At 31.8% G+C, this 23,955-nt stretch overlaps 2 protein-coding genes across 2 annotated transcripts in view; both read left to right on the plus strand.

The window, feature by feature from the left end:
* The window catches only part of LOC128985252 (luciferin sulfotransferase-like), a 33,275-nt gene extending 14,115 nt beyond the window's left edge, over window positions 1–19,160 (plus strand). The window contains exons 2-8 of the mRNA XM_054404644.1: window positions 8,475–8,650; window positions 13,858–14,061; window positions 14,634–14,733; window positions 15,585–15,726; window positions 16,170–16,290; window positions 16,590–16,684; window positions 17,462–19,160. Of these exons, the coding sequence (XP_054260619.1) occupies window positions 8,475–8,650; window positions 13,858–14,061; window positions 14,634–14,733; window positions 15,585–15,726; window positions 16,170–16,290; window positions 16,590–16,684; window positions 17,462–17,758 (1,135 nt within the window). The 3' untranslated portion in view covers window positions 17,759–19,160. The remainder of the gene's footprint in view (window positions 1–8,474; window positions 8,651–13,857; window positions 14,062–14,633; window positions 14,734–15,584; window positions 15,727–16,169; window positions 16,291–16,589; window positions 16,685–17,461) is intronic.
* Window positions 19,161–19,727: 567 nt separating this feature from the next.
* LOC128985253 (luciferin sulfotransferase-like) lies at window positions 19,728–23,851 on the plus strand. The gene is made up of 5 exons (XM_054404645.1): window positions 19,728–19,735; window positions 20,271–20,412; window positions 20,856–20,976; window positions 21,276–21,370; window positions 22,148–23,851. Exons 1-5 carry the CDS (start codon window positions 19,728–19,730, stop codon window positions 22,442–22,444), a joined length of 663 nt encoding a protein of 220 aa, XP_054260620.1. The 3' UTR covers window positions 22,445–23,851.
* Window positions 23,852–23,955: the final 104 nt, after the last annotated feature.

A 23,955-nucleotide genomic window follows, 5' to 3' on the forward strand; every position in this document is an offset into this window, starting at 1 on the left:
ATTACTGAGTAATGGTATAAATAATATGAATGTTAAATGTTGTTTTACCATTTGGCGGAAAATATTTACTGACTGTATTTTCAGAATGATTCATGTTAGAAATGTTTGATAAATGGTTTTTATTGACTTAACAAATAATATTGATCCATGGAAATAGGAATGAAAAAAAAACAATTTCAATCAGCCGCTTTAACCACCGAATACAGAATAATAACTTACAAAATTCAATATTATAGAATGGGCATGTAAATTAAACAAGCGATACAAAATGTTGTCTAATCTTTTGTTTGTTATAGAAGCGATGCGAGAATAATGTAACGCCTTGGAATCGGCAAAAATTAGTAGTGTATACGTCATAAATTTAATCTGTAATTTGAGAACCATACAATATTGAGATCAAATTTTGAAAAAAGGGAGAGAGCTTGGAAATAATCCCTTCATACAAAGAATATGGTTTTAAAATTAATATTTGGTTGGCTATGCTTATTATTATTTATAATGTTCGTTTTGGATAAAAACTGGAAACGAGACATGAAAAATTTAGTCAACTACTAAATTGTCTTTTTTTCAGAGAAGTTTTATCCGTGGTAAAGTTGTAGATGATTAAATATATTTTACTGTTTGTATACATTTTTTTTCTCTATCGGGCTTAATTTTTAAAATTTTTGGGTTAAACAGAGCGACAAATCCTCATTTGAAGGGTTTGGTGGGTGCTAGCATTGACTTTATATAAACACAATAGTGTAGATATAAAGTCAATGGTGCTAGCCACCCTCAGCTGTCGTAGCATCGCATTCGCATACCTTCGAAACAGTCGCATATCCTATATAAATACGCTGATTGCCTAAGCCTGTATAGAAGTACAGTTACGATAACTATACGTAGGCATATTACTAGTAGACTTGACTGCTTGGCCTGTACCATAGATAAAACATACTCCCTTGTCTGTACGTACTGAACAGTCCAGTCCTAACTCATAACTAAGCTTACCCCTCTGATATGATATTCCTTCTACTTTCACATAATTAGAAGAATTTTTACAGCCAACAGAACCGCATGTTGAAATTTTTATGTCAGGTTAGTAATTTACTACAATCCAATCTAATAGGTTTTACACTAACACATTGCAGGCTCAACAACTCAAATTAAATGGCATAGCCTAATATGGAAACGTATTTTATATTGGTTTTAATAATGTTGTTGTAGCTTATTATGAATGAATTTGATTTATTCATGCTGTAATTTATATGCCAAGGCCTTAACAAACTCTTCATTTCAAAAGGTTGTCGTGTGATACTTCAAATTAATCTTTGGACTACTACAGGCATGTGTTGAGCAATTTGACATTCATTCATTTACTCATGTTTTTATGTTGTAATCTATAATATTTTTTTATAAACAAACTTGTAGCCTATTTGTAAATAAGGTTATTTATGTTTTTATCTAAGCTCACTCCGCTCCATTAGTAGACATGAGGCCGCATACCTAGTATATATTTTATTATCATGCTTTCAAATAATAATTGTAAACAAGTGGCAATCCTTCACTCTATATTCCAATTCTAGCCTCTGCCTCGCGCCGCCCCAAGAGAGTAGCATACCGGAACAGTACCATCAAATTACAAGCTTAACAGTATTAACTTTTTGTGCATTTTGAATTCAGCTACGTATTCAAATACATGATTAACTGGGTTGTGTTCTAAAAGTATCCTTATTGTTTCTTTATTTCTTTTTGTTTCTTTATTAATTCACGACTTAAAACATTTGATTTGCAGTATTTTGCTTGCCTTTCAAAATGACCAAGGAGTTAACACACACTGTAAAATGCAGTCAACATCAACATTCAAAGGTAACCGAATGCCTACATGAATGGCATGTACCATGGATCAAATTATGCTTCATAATTAAACTATTCAAAGTTAATAAGCTTTCGACTTTTTTCAAATGTTTTTCTGGTTATAATAAAATTTAAAATAGCAAACAATAAACAAACTTTGTAAAATCAAGATGTACTAAATGACAATAAATAAACAATAATGATACTAGTACTATTAATATCCCTAATTAGTTGAAACATACTAAAAATATACCCCCACCGCAGCAAACCTGCAGACTAAGCGATTTTCCATTTGCCTGATTGGATTTACATAAAATGTCGCCTTAAAAATATCACATTTATTCCCTATTTAAATAGCATTAGTTTAACGAGTATGTACCTACTTAGGTTTGCTGCAACTGAAAGAGTAAAGAAGTGTTTATTTGTTTTTTTTTTATGTTAATAGTTTAGTATGAAATAAATGCATTTTTTAAATTGGATGAAAATATGTTCATAAACAAGCAAAGTTCCCCTTACAGTTTACTTATTCTCCATAAGAATAACATAGGAATTTTAAATGTACAATATTTTGAATTTTCTACGTAACTATTAGGCGCATAGCAACGCTTCAATATACTAAATTATTTGTTTTTAAGCTCTACGATATAGTTAGGTAAGAAGTTGCTATTTTTGTTTGTTTTTAGGCTCAAAAACAGGAAAACCAATTTTAACCCCATAAAACCCCACATAAACACCCGTTCCCGTAGTCCGATTATGCTGGTTCGCGAAATCGTTCGAATGGATGTAGTTTTATACGTTTATACCAAATTTCATTAAAATCTTATGATTTTTGCTCGAGTTATCGTGCTAACTGACACACATACACACACCCCAAATTTGAACGGATGGTGTTTTTGGCCTCTAGGGGCCTCAAAACGAAAACGTAAATCGGTCCCGGGTTCAGGTCTACCATGAGTACTACCTCAGACAATTACTCTGAGGTACTACGGTAATAGCTTATTCCCTATATGGGAAATTCGCTAAAACGTTTAAAATAATTTTCAGGTAGAACAAGTTTAAAATACTTCCTGTTACTTGGGTCATAACATAGTTTTGATGTACAGGTACAGTATTTTAGTTACTTTAAAATCATACCGTTTTTTAGAAATCTTTGAGTCGAAAGCTACTAGAACACTACTGTACAACTGTACAACATCCGTTATAAACACATCACAAGTGTCACAAATTTAAAACATAATTTGAGATTGTCGGTAAGGCAGCACATCGTTCCGTCGGAAAGGCAGCACATCGTTCCGTCGGTAATGCCGCATATGGTTTGCTCCGATACCAACAGGGTTCTCTAGCTGTGTTTACCTTTTTTGGAGTTACGAAATGTTTAAATAAAGAAATAATACACATATTGGTAAAAGTTAGTTATGTTAAATTTCTTACTATTTTTCCACCATTATAACACCAACACTATAACAGAAATCTACTGAAAAACTAAGAATTACAATGATAATACTGTAGATTTCATCAATAAGTTCTCGTTGTGGTTTTGAGAAACTGGACACTATTAGAGTTTCGAAATCCACCATTTCATTAACATATATTCAGGAACATAAGTCAATTTTTAAAAAGCCGAAAGTCGAATTCGACGATTGGCTTATAATCTTAATAATTAAATCATACATCGTTTTGGTTTCAATTAATTGTAGTATAATAACTAAAACATACATCGATTTGGTTTCAATTAATTGTAGTATAATAATTAATTAATTGATAATAAAGTTAGAAATTCACAAATTGAATAGGCACGGCACAAGCCAACAATTAAACTTTTCTAATGAATAAATAAAGGTAATTTTTTAAAGGAATTGTACATAAGTGTTCATATAAGGTAGAGACAACTTAGTGATTTCTTGGGTCGAAATAAGCATAAAACCAAGGATACAACTTTTTTCGGAATAATTTCGTTGGCCAAATATCCGCCATCTTGTGTTTTTTTTCATAAACTTTTTAATATTGATATTGTTTTGGCCGATCTATATGAACCTTGATATGTATTTTGAGGTAGAATATACATCAAGGTCAAAATATGATATACATATGTGATATGTGATTTATAATACACATATATATATAATATCTCTTTGATATATATATATATATATATATATATATATATATATATGTATACTTAAAATATTATAAAGATAGAAAATATTGATATAGATGTGGAAAAGACCCATATAGGAAAAGATTTATATTGGTCTAATTCAAATTACAATAACTAACTTACTTACTGATTTTATGAAAAAATTTCATGAACACTTTAGTTAATTGAGCATTTAGAATTTCCTATCAAACGACACCAAGTCCAAAAATATAAAATGAATGGCATGCCGATTTTATGATTATGATTTTTTATTTTTATGATTATTTATATTATTTTTATTGATATTATGATTTTTTTGTTGTAAGGCAAAATGAGGTGCAACCTGACTAGCTTAGCCCATCGATCTCTATTATTACTACAGCCTTAGCCTTATTCTACCTAATGATACAACAATGCAATGATTTGCAGGAAATATGTGTTAACCTCTAAACCTTTACCTAGATACAGGGTGGCTGAAAAGTAACTTGCACCCCCTTAACTTTTTAACCACATGATATATTAGAAATCTGTTTGCGACAACCTTTTTAGATTTGAGAGGCTACGATAATTATGGTTAATTTTGAAAATGTTGCCCTTAGAGGTACTGGGGGTAGGGGTTAGCTCAACAATTTAAAATGGGAAGTATAGTCGGGTTTAGTATCATTTTACAGGTCTTGATGAAACTTAACAATGGACAGAAAGAATAAATACCCCCGCCGCAGCAAACCTGCCGTCTAAGCGAATTTCCATTTGGCCGAATTGATTTTCAATTGATCTATTTAAATAACATTAGGTTTAACGAGTACCTAGGTTTGCTGCTACAAGGAAACTAATAAAGTAGTGTGTTTTTAGTAAAATATTGATAGCTTACTATAAAATAAATAAATTTGCCAAGTTTGATCAAAATATATCCATAAACAAGCTAACTACAACATTTTACAATATTCTCCATAAGAATAACATGGGAATTTTAAATTTACAATTTTTTTAGTTTTCTCCGTAACCAATAACCGTACAAAAACACTTTGATATACTGAATTGTTTGTTTTTTTAAGCTCTTTAAGAAGGCTTAGAGAAAAATTGGGAAATTTTGTGTTTTGAGGGTAAAAAGTGAGAAAAACCAATTTTTACCCCATAAAACCCCCCATAAAACCCTGTTCCCATGGTCCGATCATGCTGGATCGCAAACTCATTCAAGTTTATCCCGCCTTACACCTTCAAACCAAATTTCATCAAAATCGGATAAAAATTACTCAAGTTATCGTGTTCACGGACACATATATATATATATATAAATCTATATATATATACCTATATATATATACATATATAAAAATTTGAACGAATGGTGTTTTTAGCCTCTGGGGACATTAAAATGAAAAAGTAAATCGGTCCCGGGCCTAAGTCTTACCATGAGACCTACGGTAATAGCTACTTCCCTATAGGGAAATTCGCTAAAATCAGACCACTAATAACAAAATGGCAACTAAAAATTACTTTTCCCTACAGCCACCCTCAAAATGCTCATTTCATCTAATTTAGCCTCAGAATAGTTCCCGGCAATTTACAATTATATTAAATTAATTTGTTTTTTTAAGATTTTCTCAATATTTATGCATATTATTGTTTTCCAACAAATACTTAAGTCACTGATAGCGACTAAGCCTTCGCACAGGCTTCCAGCCCATGTAGGCTTATTTCCTATGTCTATTTAACATAGCTTTCTCTGAAACCTTCCATCCTTTGTTATTATTAAGTTTACATGTATTGATAATTATTTTATCTATGCAATAACAAGGAAGGTGTCTGTTTCACTGGAAGTTTATGTTTATATTTTATTCTGTTCATTATTTTTGGAAATAAAGTATATTTTGATTTGATTTGATTTGACCCGACAAAACGGGCTTCATTGCACAGATTATAGTAATTATTTATTTGATTTACAGTAACTTTATGAAAAATATAATGTGTAACACGAGTGTAAACTGCCTTTGCTGCAGTCGAGAAACTTTCCACACTCGACTGTCCACTGATACACAAATAACTATTAACAATCCGCCTTAAAAAGCATCGTAAAAGCATTGTGGTCGTAAAAAATATTAACTTATTTATTAACTTTCAGTTTGCATACAATATAAAATGAGATAAAACTCAATCAGCCTTATGGGCCTAAGCTTCAAAACGTAAAAATAACGGAAAAATGATTCTACATCACGTGCAAACCAAACTGAATTTTTTTAAATTTCAGCAAGTTTCGTAATCTGGGACATTTTACTGTGTCCGGTCCTGTGATCAACAACCTAACACATTAAATAATAACTATAACTTGCAGCTTTTGCAAGGTTCTAATGCGGTTAGTAACATAAAGAAGGAAATAAAACTTCCTTAGTCATATCTGCAAAGTTCTAAACTAGTTGCATTTTTCCTATCTAGAAGGTGAAGAATATTTGCATTTCCGAAGGTTCTCTTTACCTTGTGGTTTATCGATAATCGTCTTCCTCCTTTCATGCCTAAATGTTTTCAATATTTTTTTATATTATCATATAACGTTAGTTTCAAGCTAAAAATTGATTCATAAACGAACTGAGAAGTATTCATTTGTATTCTTGTTACTAATAAAAGGGTATTTACCAAGTTTTTTTTTCGGTTATCGTGATTATTCAAATGTTATCATTCAATTAAAAAAATATTTTATCATCATCAAGTAACACGACAAAAGTTATATTTATTCTTATACCTATAATTTCCATCAGCTAAAACCATTTCCATAGTAAAAGAACCCTCAAAGAGAAAATAGCCCCAAAATAGGAGGATACTCAACAAAAAGTGCATATTTATGTTTTCTTTGAATATACTGTATATAGAATGTGTACCTCAGTATTGAAAGTCAATAGCTATATTATACTGTGGATTATACCATGGTTTAAACAGTATCCCTTATAAATGTATCAATCACCCTCATGGACTGGCAAAGACAGTTTTCACATAGAATAAAATACCATATAAATAAATTGTGTTTCCTGCTTATTTATTCTATGGTTTTAATTTGTGCTTTGGATCGGATTATGTAGAGGGTGTTTCTAGAGTTAACTATTCGTATCCTGCCACTTAAACTATAACTATCTAATCATTAAACAATAACTCGTCTCCTGTATAACCAAACAGTAAAACACGAAACATGAAATTATCCCTAAAAATAGATACAAAATTTCATCGACACTAGCGATCAGTGTCACCAACATGAACTAGAAACGGAAATGAACTTCAAAATTGTACAATGGGATGAGAAGTCTACTTGTTTTGATTGTACTGAAATGTGCTTTTTGCAAATATATCAATTACAATCGTAAAGATCAATTCTTTAATCGGAAATCGTAGGGTCGGAGGTACGTTCCCGCCAATTTCAGGAAGTGATAAGTTAAGCCGAAGTGGGCCAGGGTCACAAGAAGGTCAAGGTTAAGCGCTGAACCGCGCTAGCCTTTAATCTGCAGCTCTGTTATCAACTCAAATAACAATTCAGCAAAACGCAGGTCGCGTTATCATTCGTAAACAAACTGATGCTTATTCATCAGAAGCTGTAAACACATATTTTTCACGTTTATTATGAAATTGTCTAGGTAAAGCCCCAAAGGTTGCTGATTTGTTCCCAAGCAGGAACGATTCAGGTCAAAGATCCCATTTCTCATTAGACAATTTGATTTTAGTTGAAAAAATTGCGCTTTTTTCCAAAAGAATAAGGACCTTTAGCTAAAATAATTTCTGAATTCCCGGACCATATCTTTATCACAGTTTAAAGTCATGTGATTGGCAAGGTTTGAACTAGGCTTCCCTTGGCAAACGTTTTGAGCTTTACCCCCTTCAAAACCCGCACACTAATAATTTTATATAACAATTAAGTGATAAAAAACTAGTGATCATTGTTCCAAACAATTATAGATACTGTTACGATAATTGATTTCATAGCATGACAATCATTGATTCATGACTATATTTCATAATCATAGTATTGCAAAATCGATGCTTGATTTTTTATTAGGATTTCAAAATCCATCACATTTCATTTAATCGATTTATATTTATAATTTAGAATACATTTCAAGTAGGCATACACTGTCTGTAATACATGTTAGTTTGTGCTCACTTGAACTTAATACAATCTTTAAACATTTTAAAATGCAATCGACACATAAAATAGTAACAAGAACTTATAAAAATTACAAAGACACTGTTAAAATATACCTATAAAAATATGCAAAAGCTATATTATTATTATAAAATTACCAATTGAAATAAGGACGCCTATATACAAATAATTGACTTTCCAAAAAATATTTGGGATCAAAATTGTATACATTTACTATCAATGTAAACAAATGCTCAAAGATTATAAGAGGGGGGTTGATGTTGAAACTCATGCAAGGTTTTAACACCCAAACAAAAACCAGTATAATATACAGATATACAAACATTAATGTATTATAAAACGTATTGTTGACCCCAGTGATGATTTAATTAGTTTCAAGTTTGATAAGCTAAAGGTACTTCAAGCGGATCCCATTCCACGCATCGTCTACTATGGTGACCTTAACAACAATCAGCAAATCAGCTGTTCTAGAGTCAGCTGTCAGTTGAGTTTAGTGAGAGAGTGCGAGTGGAAGATCATCATACACACTGCTGGTGAGTAAAGTTTATTCAATTCGGCATCGAACATCTAGCAAGATGTAAAGCCAGTATATAGTTGGTTAATAAACAGGCAAAAATATTCATGGTTTTAAACTATCTTATAGAATAATACAGCACATAGTAACATTCAAACATTCAGTTTATATTAAAGTTCATTATAAAGTTAATAATTTAAGTTCTTTTTATTCATGGGTCATGTCATGTAGTTTTTTTTTCATTTCCTCACGATTTTTTAAGTTAGTTTTCATACATTTGAATTTAATCCTTATCTATAATACGTGAAGGCGATTTCTACGAAATACTACTCCTCCGTTAATAATGGACGGGTTTTTACAAACGATGTGTCAAAATTGTGATTTTTTTTGTGTAGACGCCCCTTTTCACCAATTCCTGAATTAAAGTCCTCGGGCTTTGCCCAAAATCCCAATGTATTATTTATGAAGAAAATTTACTAACCCAGCTGTTATACTTCGTTCTGCTCTTTATTTGTTTATATGAAGATTTGTTTCTTAGTGCCATGTGGCCAATGAATTAGACTTTTGCATATTTTAAATGCAATATGAATATACTATATAAAGGGATGGTAATTCATTGAGAAATCTGAATTTAAATAATCAATAAGTGGATTGAGCTTTGAATATATGTTTCCGGGTAAGTGTGTTGTAACCGTTTCTTACAGTAGGTAGATTTAAAAAACCGAATTATTCTTTGCTGCATTCTCACCCCGTATGGCAGAGCAACTAGTTATTTTTAATACTGGTACTTTATCCTTGGCTGAAGTGCTGATATTTCTTTCTGGTAAAAAAAAAATTGAAACATGTTGAGGAATGTTAGCCCTGTCATTAATATCTTTGCAACATTAGTCACAGTAGCTTAAACAATATGTTCAATCAATAAGACATGATCATTGTTTTTTACTGGCTAAAAACTAGTAGTTGTGATGGAGTAAGACTTAAAAAGTCAGAGTGTATAAATTCCTGAGGACACATCATCATGGTTTATGAATATCACAAGTGTTTATTTACCATAATAATAATCTAACAATAATAATCTTTTTAAATTGAGAAAAGTATCCAATATTTCGGATTGAAAAATGAAACCTGTTTGACTATATATTTCCTAATAAACTTTGTAAAATTAAGAGAGTCTCATAACATAAGTTCTTTGAATATCTATAAAATGTTTTCCTGCACAAGATGATTGGCATTGAGGATAAAACGTACATTTATCCTCAATGGAAACATTGAAATTCTCTTCTCGAAAGAAATAAAATTAGCATTTCATTGGATTGTAAGAAAATACATATAGGAAGAATATACAAGGACAGAATATGCATACGGGTATACGATCATATTTTGATTTAGGATGAGTCTGTTCTTTTAGAACTTATGGTGGAGATCATCATATAGTAATCTGTAACCAAACAATCAAATGAAGTTGAAATCAAATTAGGTAGTTAAATTGTATTTGTGCTTAATATTATAATCAAAACAAAATCGTTTATGGCCATATTATTACTTCGGACATAGAGTTCAATAGTTTTTTAACATGTAAAATCGTAAAAAACTTATATTTTATTTTTAAAAGGTTAATTATCTAAAATGTAGACCCACATATATTCCTGAAGTAAAGGCCCATATTTAAATCAACCATGCACTTTACTACGCAGAATTAACTGTATGTATGTTTTGTACCTCAATAAGTGGGATTTTAGAAGGATTCAGTGCAAATGCTTCTCGCGGGTCGGCTAGTTATGATATATTTTAGTAAACAATTGACTATTTTCAGCTTACTCAATTATATCTATAACCTCAGATAGAGGGGAAAGTTGTTGGAGCACTTGATTGTTTACTTAGAGGGCCTGGGGCCTTTAGAGGGACCGAATCCCTCCGATCGCCAATGGTTGCTATGTGATTATATGTCCTGATGGCTAGAGTCAACCTTATCAGTAGCCTTATACAATACAAATGGTTTGGTCTCTGAAATGAGAAGAAATGTCTCAATACATAAAAACTTCCTCCATTGAAAACTACACGGCCCACAAAGATTTTTTCATAATAAGAATATCAGAAAATTTGTATTTTGCTAAATAATGCTTGTACAAAATTTGAGTAACGTAACCTTCATGCTTCAGGTTTTAAGGTTCATAAAACCAGCACTCGAGTTTAGTTATGACCATGACATACTCATACACAACACCTTCATGCTGCTTTTAATAACTTTCATCTCTTTATTTTTGGTCATACTTTTTGATTTTACCGTTTACTATGGAAAAAAATTGTTATTAAAAAATCAATGGTATATCGAAAACCTTTCTTTATGTCATAATCTGTACACAGTGTTACAACACAGCTGAGAAAACAGGTGACATTATCAATAGCTTAAAAGTAAATAAATAACACAATAAATAGGCCAAGACACTATAGAGCTACAAAATATACCGTATAATTATAATTAGAATTTAATTCATTTACTAGCATTTAATTTATCTAATCTAATCCTCAAGTGTACTAAAAACAGTATCTTGTGAATAGTTCATTATGGCACACTGTGACCTTGCTTGCTAATAATGTGCTGTGTCAAGTGAATAGAAGATAACATTTGCTAGAATGTCAGTGCCAGTGGTGCACTAATTATCCAAGTGTTCATAACCAAGTAGGTACAATAATTTAGTTTGTACTTGTTAAATGAACTTTTAATTAATAATATGTATTGGTGCTAGTATATGGATAAAGTAAAAATACATTAAACAACTGTATAGACAAACAGTACTTCATTACATACATACTTATATTTATCAATTATGTAATTACATTGGCTATTGATTTCAACAAGTTTTGTTGGTCATTATTGGGTGCAATCCAAAATCCTATTATGTACAATATGACAGTCCCTTGGATTGCGCCTGACAATATCTCAATCTCATTGAAATCAATAGCTAAATGACTTTTTATAAACACTTATTTACACTTTAATGTGCGAATAAAGTCAAAGCCAATTCACTTAAGTTTAGAAATAATTTTTTGTTATAATCGGAACATACCAATTTCCATATCCATAATCAAAGGGTTAGGTCTATACTCATCTATGGAATACACAGCACCACTTATATTCAGGTATATATAGTACTTTTAAATTTTTCTTTTTTGTTTGTTTCTGACATTTTAACAAGAATTTAGCCACTGCATATTATGGGATTTTCTATAGACCTTAGGTCTGTTCTGGTTCGGTATGATTTTGTTTTAGTTTCTTCCTGGTATACAAGTGAGCATCGTAAAGGAAGTTAAATGATAAATAGCATTATAACAATTCACTGGGGAATTAATTGTTTCTAAATTAAGTGTGATTGTAATGTCCTTCCACTCTGCTTTTTCCAAAAGATCCTATATAATGGTTTTTCAAAAATAATGGTTTGAAGACTACACCACACTGAATATAATATCAATATCATCTCAAAGATAAACATTTTCATTTTTCTGTGTTAGTTAGGGATAAAAGTGATAAGCTTTTATTGACACTCCTACATTTAAAGTTTAAACCCATTTCAATGGTCTTATACTGCCCTTGAGTAGAATTTAATGTTAGGCTAAAAATAATGTCAGTTAAAAATAGATACCCCATTTTTACCCCATAACACCCCCCGTAAAACCCCGTTCCCATGGTCCGATCATTCTGGTTTGCGAACTCATTCAAGTTTATCCCGCCTTACACCTGCAAGCCGAATTTCATCAAAGTCAGACAAAAATTACTCAACTTATCGCGTTCACGGACACACACATATATAGCCTACATACCAGTACATTAACAAAAATTAACGAATGGTGTTTTTGGCTTCTGGCGACACCAAAATGAAAAAGTAAATCGGTCCCGGACCTAGGTCTTACTGTGCCAACTACGGTAATAGCTACTTCCCTATAGGGGAATTCGCTAAAAGATGGGTAAGGCGCAAAGGTCAAGGCAAAGGTAAGGCATGTTGGTTTTATGCTAATTGTTTATAATGGAAAAGTAGTTTAACTAGCTAAATAAACATTAGGATACTGCAAATACACTTATCCTATTGGAAAACCTGGTTCGGTGTGTGTATTACATCCTGAAACTCTTGAGTGTGTCAAAAAAATATTTCCCAATATTTTGGGAATGTTTTGCAAAGTATCTTACTCTTCTGGTTATATTACCAGTGGAAAAGCTGTAGTTTACAAACACTATTCTGGTTGTAATAGATTTTAAGTTAGTAAATGACAATATGAAACAAATAGTCTTGAGGACATCTATGCACTCAAGCAGATGTAAACGAAAACATAAAATTTGCTTTCTTTTCCAAAAGAAAACAGATTTCTATGGGAGTTATTAGTCTAGTGTGGTTTAGTCTGTTACCTGATTGTGACAGTTGTGACAATAATTTAGTGTTTTGATTAGGCTTCTAGAATATTTTTCAAGTAACAGATATAGCATTGGGGTACGGTATCTCTATTATAAATTTATAAGAGTTTTCTTTTCTTGTCTTTGGTTTTCAAAAGCAATTTTGCCCTCAATTAGTGGATTAACAAAGGACGTTTTGCTAGACCAACACTACTGATTAATCTAAGTTTTGTTTGAACCTTTTTTGAGGCCAATCACAATCAGTAGCTCTCAATCATGCCTAATCAACATTCTGCTCTAGTTCCATTGTATTTCACTTCGGCTGCGTCTTCTGTCTTGTTGCAATTATTTGTTCCAATTCAACGTCTAATACAAAATTGTTACATTGAAATTTATTATAAATTTGTTGTATATTTTAGGTAGGTACTGTTGGTTAAAATACTACCCAAATTTGCGTTACAGGTAAACAATGTAAATTATAAACAGCTATTTGAAAAATTATTGCTACCTATTAGTAATGTTTTGTTGAACTTTCATATTTCATAACTTTTTTTCTCATTAATTTTTTCTTAATTTGGTGAAACCTTTTAAATACTAAAGGATCATTTCCCCCATCTTCCCTAGAGGTAACAAAATAATAGTCAAAACTCACAGGCTACAGCACATGTTAAATAAAGTATTCAGATATTTGGTTGGGTTAAGCTAGCAATAGTAATAACCAAATTTCTTTGTTACCCTTGATGACCAAAGAGTCACGATGGGGTCATGAAGGGGCTTGAAGACTCACATATTCCCCAGAAAGTATTTGACCTAGTGTAGTTTTGACCTTTGACTTCTCCCAGGGATGGCGGCAGACCTCAAGTGTGAGCCGATAACAGATGAGTTGTCCCTGGAGCTACAACGCCACTGCCAGGGAGCAATGCCAGCCGGAGAAGTCAGACTGGGAGATACAGTCACAACAAAGGCCTTCAGCGAGTGTGTCAGACAAATACTTGATCTGGAGGTTAGAGAAGATGACATTTGGGTCATTTCCTTCCCGAAATGTGGTAAGTAGCTGAGTAGCTGTAGTTCTTGTCTGACCTTCATTAGGTGGCCAGTTTTATCCTGAGCTAAGTACACTGATCTGAGTGACACACACTGTCTACTACTAAGTGAACCTGAAGTAATGCTAAGATGGTTCCAACCTAGTATCCTGGACGATATGTTTTGCAAGGAGTACATATGGTGTAACGTTTAAGCCAGTCGGAGTCTTCAATGGTGATGATCTGTTTGGCTGGTTAAAGCAAGCTTTAGTAATTATCTGGGTACCTGAATGGGTTATAGTGATCTTCAAATATTCAAAAGATCGATGCTAGTAAAATTAATTTATCTACATGGCTTCTTTTTCCTCTTCCATTTCACAGCATAGATTCTCAGCTTCGCTTGTAACCTATAAGCTGATGCTAATGTAACAAAACAGAATATTGAAAAAATCTTGAGACACAGCAACAAGTCTAAAACCCAAGTCTAGACAATTTAAAGCCAAAAGAGTTTGATATGAACATTTGAAACATAAATAGAAGGCCTTCTATTTAACTATATTTGTATGACAATTATTGTGTGTTTTTTTTTTTTACAGGAACTACGTGGACGCAAGAAATAATATGGCTTTTAAAAAACAATTTTGATTTTGAAACAGCCAAGGCAACATATCTTTACCAAAGATTTCCATTCTTAGAGTAAGTATAAAGTTTTAACATTTACCAGTGTCATACTCTTTATTCTTGCAATTATCATTGTTTTAGTGTATTTAGTCTTGTAACGATCAGTGTTGAAAAACCTATGAATAATTTACCAGGGTTGGGTATTAAGCAGTGAATTCTATGACAAAAATAACAATTACAACTTGCAAGATTCATTAATTCTCAATTTTTTTGGTATATTTTTATTGGACGGATTCAATAAATCATCTGTATGGTGATGGTTAATTGATCATACGTTTGTAGTGGAGGGAGATCTTAAACAAAAAAAGACAGTATTCTTTACTTAAGAGACCAATCTTTTTACTTGATACTTTGGCCAGGCAATGTTTAAGGTGGGCTCCAAACTACTCATAAGTAAACTTTAAATTGGTGATTGGGGAGATTTGAACCAAAGTAAGGCATGTCTCCTGCTCCAACCATTAGACCAACTTTGCCCCATTCTGGTCTGGTTCTGGGTTATAGATATAGAAACAGGAAACAGCCTATTCCCCACCTGAAGTGTACGTCGATTAAATTAGCCTACATTAGAAACAGCTGGTTTCAAATAAAAATCAATGTTTCACGACTACCTATCGTCAGTGAATGAAAACTCCTATCTTACATGGGTTGTGATAAGGCTAACTCCATTGGAAGTTAACATGAAACAGTTTAGTGAATAAATTAATGATAGATACAATATGTAGTGAGTGTTTAAATCTCTACCTCAGTCCTGTAATACAAACATCGACAACAATTAACGGGTGATTACTGATTTTAGTATAACCTTTTTTTACCACATTTCCCTTGATCATTTTTATACATTTATTGATATTACGTTGTTGTTTCAGGTACAAACCTCTTTGGGGAGCAAATTCCCAAGAGATACCTGATTTAATTGAACACGTTAACAATTTAGAATCACCAAGGTTCATCAAAACTCATTTACCAGTCAACCTTCTTCCAAAACAAATATGGACAAAAAAACCAAAAGTAAGTATGCCTCATTTTTAGTCCTTCTTGATTACAATACCTATGTATCTTGGTAGCTGAAAACAAATTAAGAGACAGATTACAACCCAATGAGAGTCATAAACCATTTGGTTATTATTGTAAACCATATCTGAAACTGGGGTTCAAAGACCTAAACTACCTTAATTTAATAATCTTAGCCAACTTTCTTGTAACCAAATCATTTATGAAAAGGAAAATTGAATTTACTTATATCTGTAGATAATATTTTCTTGCTATTCTTTTTAGCTATGGGTCAAACAATGGAATGATACTTTATGACATATTTATAATCTACCAACGATTTTAAAAAGTTGACACAAGAATGCATAAAACGTATAAAAATATACTAACATACTTATTTTACATAAACTTCCATTTACTACCATTCACTATATTCATTTAATTTAAGTATCTTTTTTCAGATCATATATGTAGCAAGGAATCCCAAAGACGCAGCAATTTCATACTTCCATCACTTTCGGCTTTGGAACAACTACACAGGATCTCAAGATTTGTTCCTAAAAGCTTTTGTTGAAGACAAAGGTAATTTGAATCTTTTTTAATAGATTCGTTGCGGGTATAACCTCCTTAATAGTAAAAATCCTTTTAGTCCCTAAGGAGTAAAAGCCTGTTTAGTTCCTAGGGTGTATAAATAGTATATTTCCATTGTGATTAAATATACTATTTTACTTTGACACAATGTACCTAATTAAAATGTGAAAGATTTCAGAATTTTTCTTCAGGTAAAATCCCATACTTATTTTGTACAGCAAATTGTCCCCCTTCGAAAATTGTTTTGATAAGACATGTAATTTGATAACTGGTTTAATTTTCCTTTACAGTTGTCTTCAGTCCATTCTGGGAGCATGTCCTATCTTACTGGAAACTCAGGGACGAACCTAATGTTCTCTTCAACACCTTTGAGGACATGAAAAAGGTAATTTCATATTCAAAGCTTTTGCTGTGATTGTATACATAAGTACAAAGTATGTAGTTAATGATTTAACATAGGTGACAAGGGCAAATGTTTTGTTTTAACCTTCCCTTGAAAAATACTTAGTCACATTAATTAGCACACTCAAAACAAGGTTCAGATTTTGTAATAGAATGAGAAGTCTCCATGCCACATCAAAATTAATTGTTTATGCTTACACATTGTTGGACAGAGACTTATTTAGACACTCTTGTCTTTTTGGCAAATCAAAAGATCACGCAAAAACTTTACCGCAAGGATATTCTAAGATGAAACATATTACTGGGAGTATTCCCACTGGTAGCGCATCAGCGACGTGGTCGTCAGGTTATTTTATTTTTCTTGCTTATCAGTAATTTATTAATACTGATTTCATTTCTTCTTCAGGAATACATATGGTCCAGAGATATATTTGTTCAACAGTGTAGTAGGCCGCTTGACTTAAATATGTTTTAACATGTTCTTGAATTTATTGAATGAAGGTAAATGATGATAAATATAGGACAGCCATCTGTTAACGTTCTGCTCTGACTTTTGCAAACACAAATACTGGTAATGAATGCGGATTTAGGCATACGTCTGAAACAACTCTTGTTCACAATCCAGAGGTAAAACTTCACTTTGGATATTACTCCTTTGTTGGATAACACTGTTGGACACTAAACTAAATCATGGATTTTACTAACACATGGATATAAATCAGAGTAATAGGAAAATAAATATTTTCTTCACTATTTTCAGGATTTGTTGCCAGTCATGAAGCGAACAGCAGACTTCCTGGGTGTGTCATACAACAACGAACAAGAGACAACCATGCTGCACCATCTGAGTTTTGCCAGCATGAAAAACAACAAATCGGTGAACTTTGATGAAGACATCCGTCAAATTGAGCAGAAGGAAGGAAGAACTGGACTGACCTTTATGAGACAAGGGGAAAGTGGAGCTTGGAAGAAGATACTAACACCAGAACAGGATAAGGCTTTCCAGCAATGGACGGAGAAGAAACTAAAAGGCACAGGTTATCCATCGCCTAACTGAAAAACAGCGTGAAGAAACTGTTTTTTAAAGTGATTAGGTACTAAATTTCAAGGATTTTTGTTAGAAAAGCAGGTTGATGAATAGGAAATAGTCCATCTTTGTACCTAATGAAGTGCCCATGCCCAATAATTAGATTATGATTATAGTCCAGCATAAATGATTTCCAACTCAAACCTTCCTTGATTAAAAAGCTTAAAAGCTATCAGTGACATTTTAATAATTATCATGTTTATAGAGTTGGGTTCTGGTGTTTCTTGTACCTGAATGGACTATTTCTCATTCACATCAGTCTACTATAAAAAAACCCTTATTCAAAGAAAATGGTTATCTATCATAGTCTGTATGACGTAACCTATCTCCTGGCACTCCGTCTACTTGGGACTGACCCTAGCCTGAAACCATTGGTTGGGAGACAGGTTACACCATACAGAGTATATTGATTGTTGATTTGATTTGGTGAGTTACCAAGCTTATCAGACTGTATTGATTGATAAAGACGTGTTCAGGCACATTCATTTGCTTTCAGACTTTGGTTTTATTGCACCTTTTGGTTGAAAATATTTTGCACACCGCAACTTGAAGTGTTTCAAAAAGAGAAGACTTTGACAACGTTGATGACAACAGGATGTCATTGATGATAACACTGTTAAAATGTGATACTCTAGATAAATTTAGGAGAAAATTATTTAGTTACTTTTTAAGCATAATGAAGAGAAGTTGAAACTGTAAATTGCAACGTAATTAGTGATTACAGTCAGTTTGTACATTATTAGAGATGTTATTTACAATTTGTAAGTTACATAAATATTATTAAAAAAATTTTCTTTTAATCTGAATTTGATTCTAAATTAATCATGGAAAATATTGGCTGTTATTAGTACTAGTCTTATTGAAATTATTGTAATTATTTAACCGTATAAGTGCCTTAAAAATGTATTTGAAAAATATATTTTAGTAATCTCAGCATTTGTTTACTTTTAAAGTGTAATTCAAAACTTCATGTATCTGCACTTACTACAAAATAAAGAGATAACACACTATCTTTGTATTGACGATTTATTCTATGTTTTGCCAATATTTATTTTGCTGCTATTTTATAGGTTATCCTTTTGTTTCAACCATTGTCTCTATAAAATAAAAATGTATATTTATTTAGCAATGTCAATTTGTTTTTTATCTGATGTCATCCCAACAAAATTTTACTATTTGTAGACCTGTTTTATAAGCAATATTGGTCATCATCATCCATCTATATATTAATAGGCAAGCATGTTTCTTTAAAACCTTTTTTCTCAGCTTGTGTGCATCGCAGGGAAAACCTATGCATACTGTTAGAAAGATATTTTTTTGCAGAAGTGCAGAATTCCTTTATAAATTAAAATAGGCTCAAAAATAAGCACAAAAAATGTATTTAAAATTAGAAAAAAATTTACATGCGCCTTATGGGTTGCTATGCTGTTGACGAAATAACAACGAAATATAAACAGAAAATCAAAACAAATGGAAGAAATTCCAATCACATGTTTTATTCAGTCTAGGGTGAAAATAGAGAAGCCTGTACATTACAAATTTTTGATGAAATGTTCGACCACTGGACGACCTATAGTATTATTTAAATATGTAAGCTTAAAGGGAAGTCGACTATGAATAACTGTGAAATCTATGGTAGCTTACAATGTTTGGTGCAAATTTACAAAGTCTTATTTTTTATTGAAAATAAGTTAGCTTAATAGATTAAAATTAAAATAACTATTGGCGTAGTAAAAATGGTCATGTATTCTCTAACAACGTAAATGAGCTCTGTTTTGAGGATGTGTTGGGTTTCACAGGCTAAATAATTAAAAACTATTGTAAAACTAATTTATTAAAACAAAATTATATCTACAACCGTTAAAAATATACAAAAATATACAATACTTTTTTGACTCACAGAAAGCTTTTTATTGACTACTTGCTGGCTTGAGGAACGATGGTTCGGTGACCAACTGTATCATTGGAGCATTGAAATAGTGCTCGAATATGATAATCTGAAAAATAAAATAATCACTTCTTATAAAGTAATGCACATTCTACTTATAAAATCAAATTAAAACTTTAAAACTAACATTAATCATAAAATTTTTTATCTTATAATTTTCCCCAATCAAACAAAACAAATAAAGGATGTAAAATGAAATTTAGGGATGAAAATGCTAATCTACCACTTTCCCAGAACCTCAAATTGTATTATTAGGAAACTTTATAAAAGAATGCTGCACATTAGCAAGAAAGAGTTCAAATGTGTCATCACAATAGCCACCATTGATTACCTTATTAGTCTGCTGATCATCCCCCAACAGTACTATTTTTTTTTATTTATGCTTAAAAACAGAAGTCAGGCAAAACAGAATTTATGTACTTACTTACCTTACCTGATGATTACTGGGTGATTACTGATTTTAGTATAACCTTTTTTTACCACATTTCCCTTGATCATTTTTATACATTTATTGATATTACGTTGTTGTTTCAGGTACAAACCTCTTTGGGGAGCAAATTCCCAAGAGATACCTGATTTAATTGAACACGTTAACAATTTAGAATCACCAAGGTTCATCAAAACTCATTTACCAGTCAACCTTCTTCCAAAACAAATATGGACAAAAAAACCAAAAGTAAGTATGCCTCATTTTTAGTCCTTCTTGATTACAATACCTATGTATCTTGGTAGCTGAAAACAAATTAAGAGACAGATTACAACCCAATGAGAGTCATAAACCATTTGGTTATTATTGTAAACCATATCTGAAACTGGGGTTCAAAGACCTAAACTACCTTAATTTAATAATCTTAGCCAACTTTCTTGTAACCAAATCATTTATGAAAAGGAAAATTGAATTTACTTATATCTGTAGATAATATTTTCTTGCTATTCTTTTTAGCTATGGGTCAAACAATGGAATGATACTTTATGACATATTTATAATCTACCAACGATTTTAAAAAGTTGACACAAGAATGCATAAAACGTATAAAAATATACTAACATACTTATTTTACATAAACTTCCATTTACTACCATTCACTATATTCATTTAATTTAAGTATCTTTTTTCAGATCATATATGTAGCAAGGAATCCCAAAGACGCAGCAATTTCATACTTCCATCACTTTCGGCTTTGGAACAACTACACAGGATCTCAAGATTTGTTCCTAAAAGCTTTTGTTGAAGACAAAGGTAATTTGAATCTTTTTTAATAGATTCGTTGCGGGTATAACCTCCTTAATAGTAAAAATCCTTTTAGTCCCTAAGGAGTAAAAGCCTGTTTAGTTCCTAGGGTGTATAAATAGTATATTTCCATTGTGATTAAATATACTATTTTACTTTGACACAATGTACCTAATTAAAATGTGAAAGATTTCAGAATTTTTCTTCAGGTAAAATCCCATACTTATTTTGTACAGCAAATTGTCCCCCTTCGAAAATTGTTTTGATAAGACATGTAATTTGATAACTGGTTTAATTTTCCTTTACAGTTGTCTTCAGTCCATTCTGGGAGCATGTCCTATCTTACTGGAAACTCAGGGACGAACCTAATGTTCTCTTCAACACCTTTGAGGACATGAAAAAGGTAATTTCATATTCAAAGCTTTTGCTGTGATTGTATACATAAGTACAAAGTATGTAGTTAATGATTTAACATAGGTGACAAGGGCAAATGTTTTGTTTTAACCTTCCCTTGAAAAATACTTAGTCACATTAATTAGCACACTCAAAACAAGGTTCAGATTTTGTAATAGAATGAGAAGTCTCCATGCCACATCAAAATTAATTGTTTATGCTTACACATTGTTGGACAGAGACTTATTTAGACACTCTTGTCTTTTTGGCAAATCAAAAGATCACGCAAAAACTTTACCGCAAGGATATTCTAAGATGAAACATATTACTGGGAGTATTCCCACTGGTAGCGCATCAGCGACGTGGTCGTCAGGTTATTTTATTTTTCTTGCTTATCAGTAATTTATTAATACTGATTTCATTTCTTCTTCAGGAATACATATGGTCCAGAGATATATTTGTTCAACAGTGTAGTAGGCCGCTTGACTTAAATATGTTTTAACATGTTCTTGAATTTATTGAATGAAGGTAAATGATGATAAATATAGGACAGCCATCTGTTAACGTTCTGCTCTGACTTTTGCAAACACAAATACTGGTAATGAATGCGGATTTAGGCATACGTCTGAAACAACTCTTGTTCACAATCCAGAGGTAAAACTTCACTTTGGATATTACTCCTTTGTTGGATAACACTGTTGGACACTAAACTAAATCATGGATTTTACTAACACATGGATATAAATCAGAGTAATAGGAAAATAAATATTTTCTTCACTATTTTCAGGATTTGTTGCCAGTCATGAAGCGAACAGCAGACTTCCTGGGTGTGTCATACAACAACGAACAAGAGACAACCATGCTGCACCATCTGAGTTTTGCCAGCATGAAAAACAACAAATCGGTGAACTTTGATGAAGACATCCGTCAAATTGAGCAGAAGGAAGGAAGAACTGGACTGACCTTTATGAGACAAGGGGAAAGTGGAGCTTGGAAGAAGATACTAACACCAGAACAGGATAAGGCTTTCCAGCAATGGACGGAGAAGAAACTAAAAGGCACAGGTTATCCATCGCCTAACTGAAAAACAGCGTGAAGAAACTGTTTTTTAAAGTGATTAGGTACTAAATTTCAAGGATTTTTGTTAGAAAAGCAGGTTGATGAATAGGAAATAGTCCATCTTTGTACCTAATGAAGTGCCCATGCCCAATAATTAGATTATGATTATAGTCCAGCATAAATGATTTCCAACTCAAACCTTCCTTGATTAAAAAGCTTAAAAGCTATCAGTGACATTTTAATAATTATCATGTTTATAGAGTTGGGTTCTGGTGTTTCTTGTACCTGAATGGACTATTTCTCATTCACATCAGTCTACTATAAAAAAACCCTTATTCAAAGAAAATGGTTATCTATCATAGTCTGTATGACGTAACCTATCTCCTGGCACTCCGTCTACTTGGGACTGACCCTAGCCTGAAACCATTGGTTGGGAGACAGGTTACACCATACAGAGTATATTGATTGTTGATTTGATTTGGTGAGTTACCAAGCTTATCAGACTGTATTGATTGATAAAGACGTGTTCAGGCACATTCATTTGCTTTCAGACTTTGGTTTTATTGCACCTTTTGGTTGAAAATATTTTGCACACCGCAACTTGAAGTGTTTCAAAAAGAGAAGACTTTGACAACGTTGATGACAACAGGATGTCATTGATGATAACACTGTTAAAATGTGATACTCTAGATAAATTTAGGAGAAAATTATTTAGTTACTTTTTAAGCATAATGAAGAGAAGTTGAAACTGTAAATTGCAACGTAATTAGTGATTACAGTCAGTTTGTACATTATTAGAGATGTTATTTACAATTTGTAAGTTACATAAATATTATTAAAAAAATTTTCTTTTAATCTGAATTTGATTCTAAATTAATCATGGAAAATATTGGCTGTTATTAGTACTAGTCTTATTGAAATTATTGTAATTATTTAACCGTATAAGTGCCTTAAAAATGTATTTGAAAAATATATTTTAGTAATCTCAGCATTTGTTTACTTTTAAAGTGTAATTCAAAACTTCATGTATCTGCACTTACTACAAAATAAAGAGATAACACACTATCTTTGTATTGACGATTTATTCTATGTTTTGCCAATATTTATTTTGCTGCTATTTTATAGGTTATCCTTTTGTTTCAACCATTGTCTCTATAAAATAAAAATGTATATTTATTTAGCAATGTCAATTTGTTTTTTATCTGATGTCATCCCAACAAAATTTTACTATTTGTAGACCTGTTTTATAAGCAATATTGGTCATCATCATCCATCTATATATTAATAGGCAAGCATGTTTCTTTAAAACCTTTTTTCTCAGCTTGTGTGCATCGCAGGGAAAACCTATGCATACTGTTAGAAAGATATTTTTTTGCAGAAGTGCAGAATTCCTTTATAAATTAAAATAGGCTCAAAAATAAGCACAAAAAATGTATTTAAAATTAGAAAAAAATTTACATGCGCCTTATGGGTTGCTATGCTGTTGACGAAATAACAACGAAATATAAACAGAAAATCAAAACAAATGGAAGAAAT

The sequence above is a fragment of the Macrosteles quadrilineatus genome, unplaced genomic scaffold, assembly GCF_028750875.1.
Source record: "Macrosteles quadrilineatus isolate MER2022 unplaced genomic scaffold, UCM_ALF_1.0 Scaffold_2__2_contigs__length_208266976, whole genome shotgun sequence".
NCBI classification, from domain to species: Eukaryota; Metazoa; Arthropoda; class Insecta; order Hemiptera; family Cicadellidae; genus Macrosteles; species Macrosteles quadrilineatus.

Coding starts and splice junctions, on each gene's coding strand:
- LOC128985253 (XM_054404645.1), top strand. Junction 20,977..21,275: donor AGCTTTTGTTGAAGACAAAG/GTAATTTGAATC, acceptor TTTCCTTTACAG/TTGTCTTCAGTCCATTCTGG. Junction 21,371..22,147: donor CCTTTGAGGACATGAAAAAG/GTAATTTCATAT, acceptor CACTATTTTCAG/GATTTGTTGCCAGTCATGAA.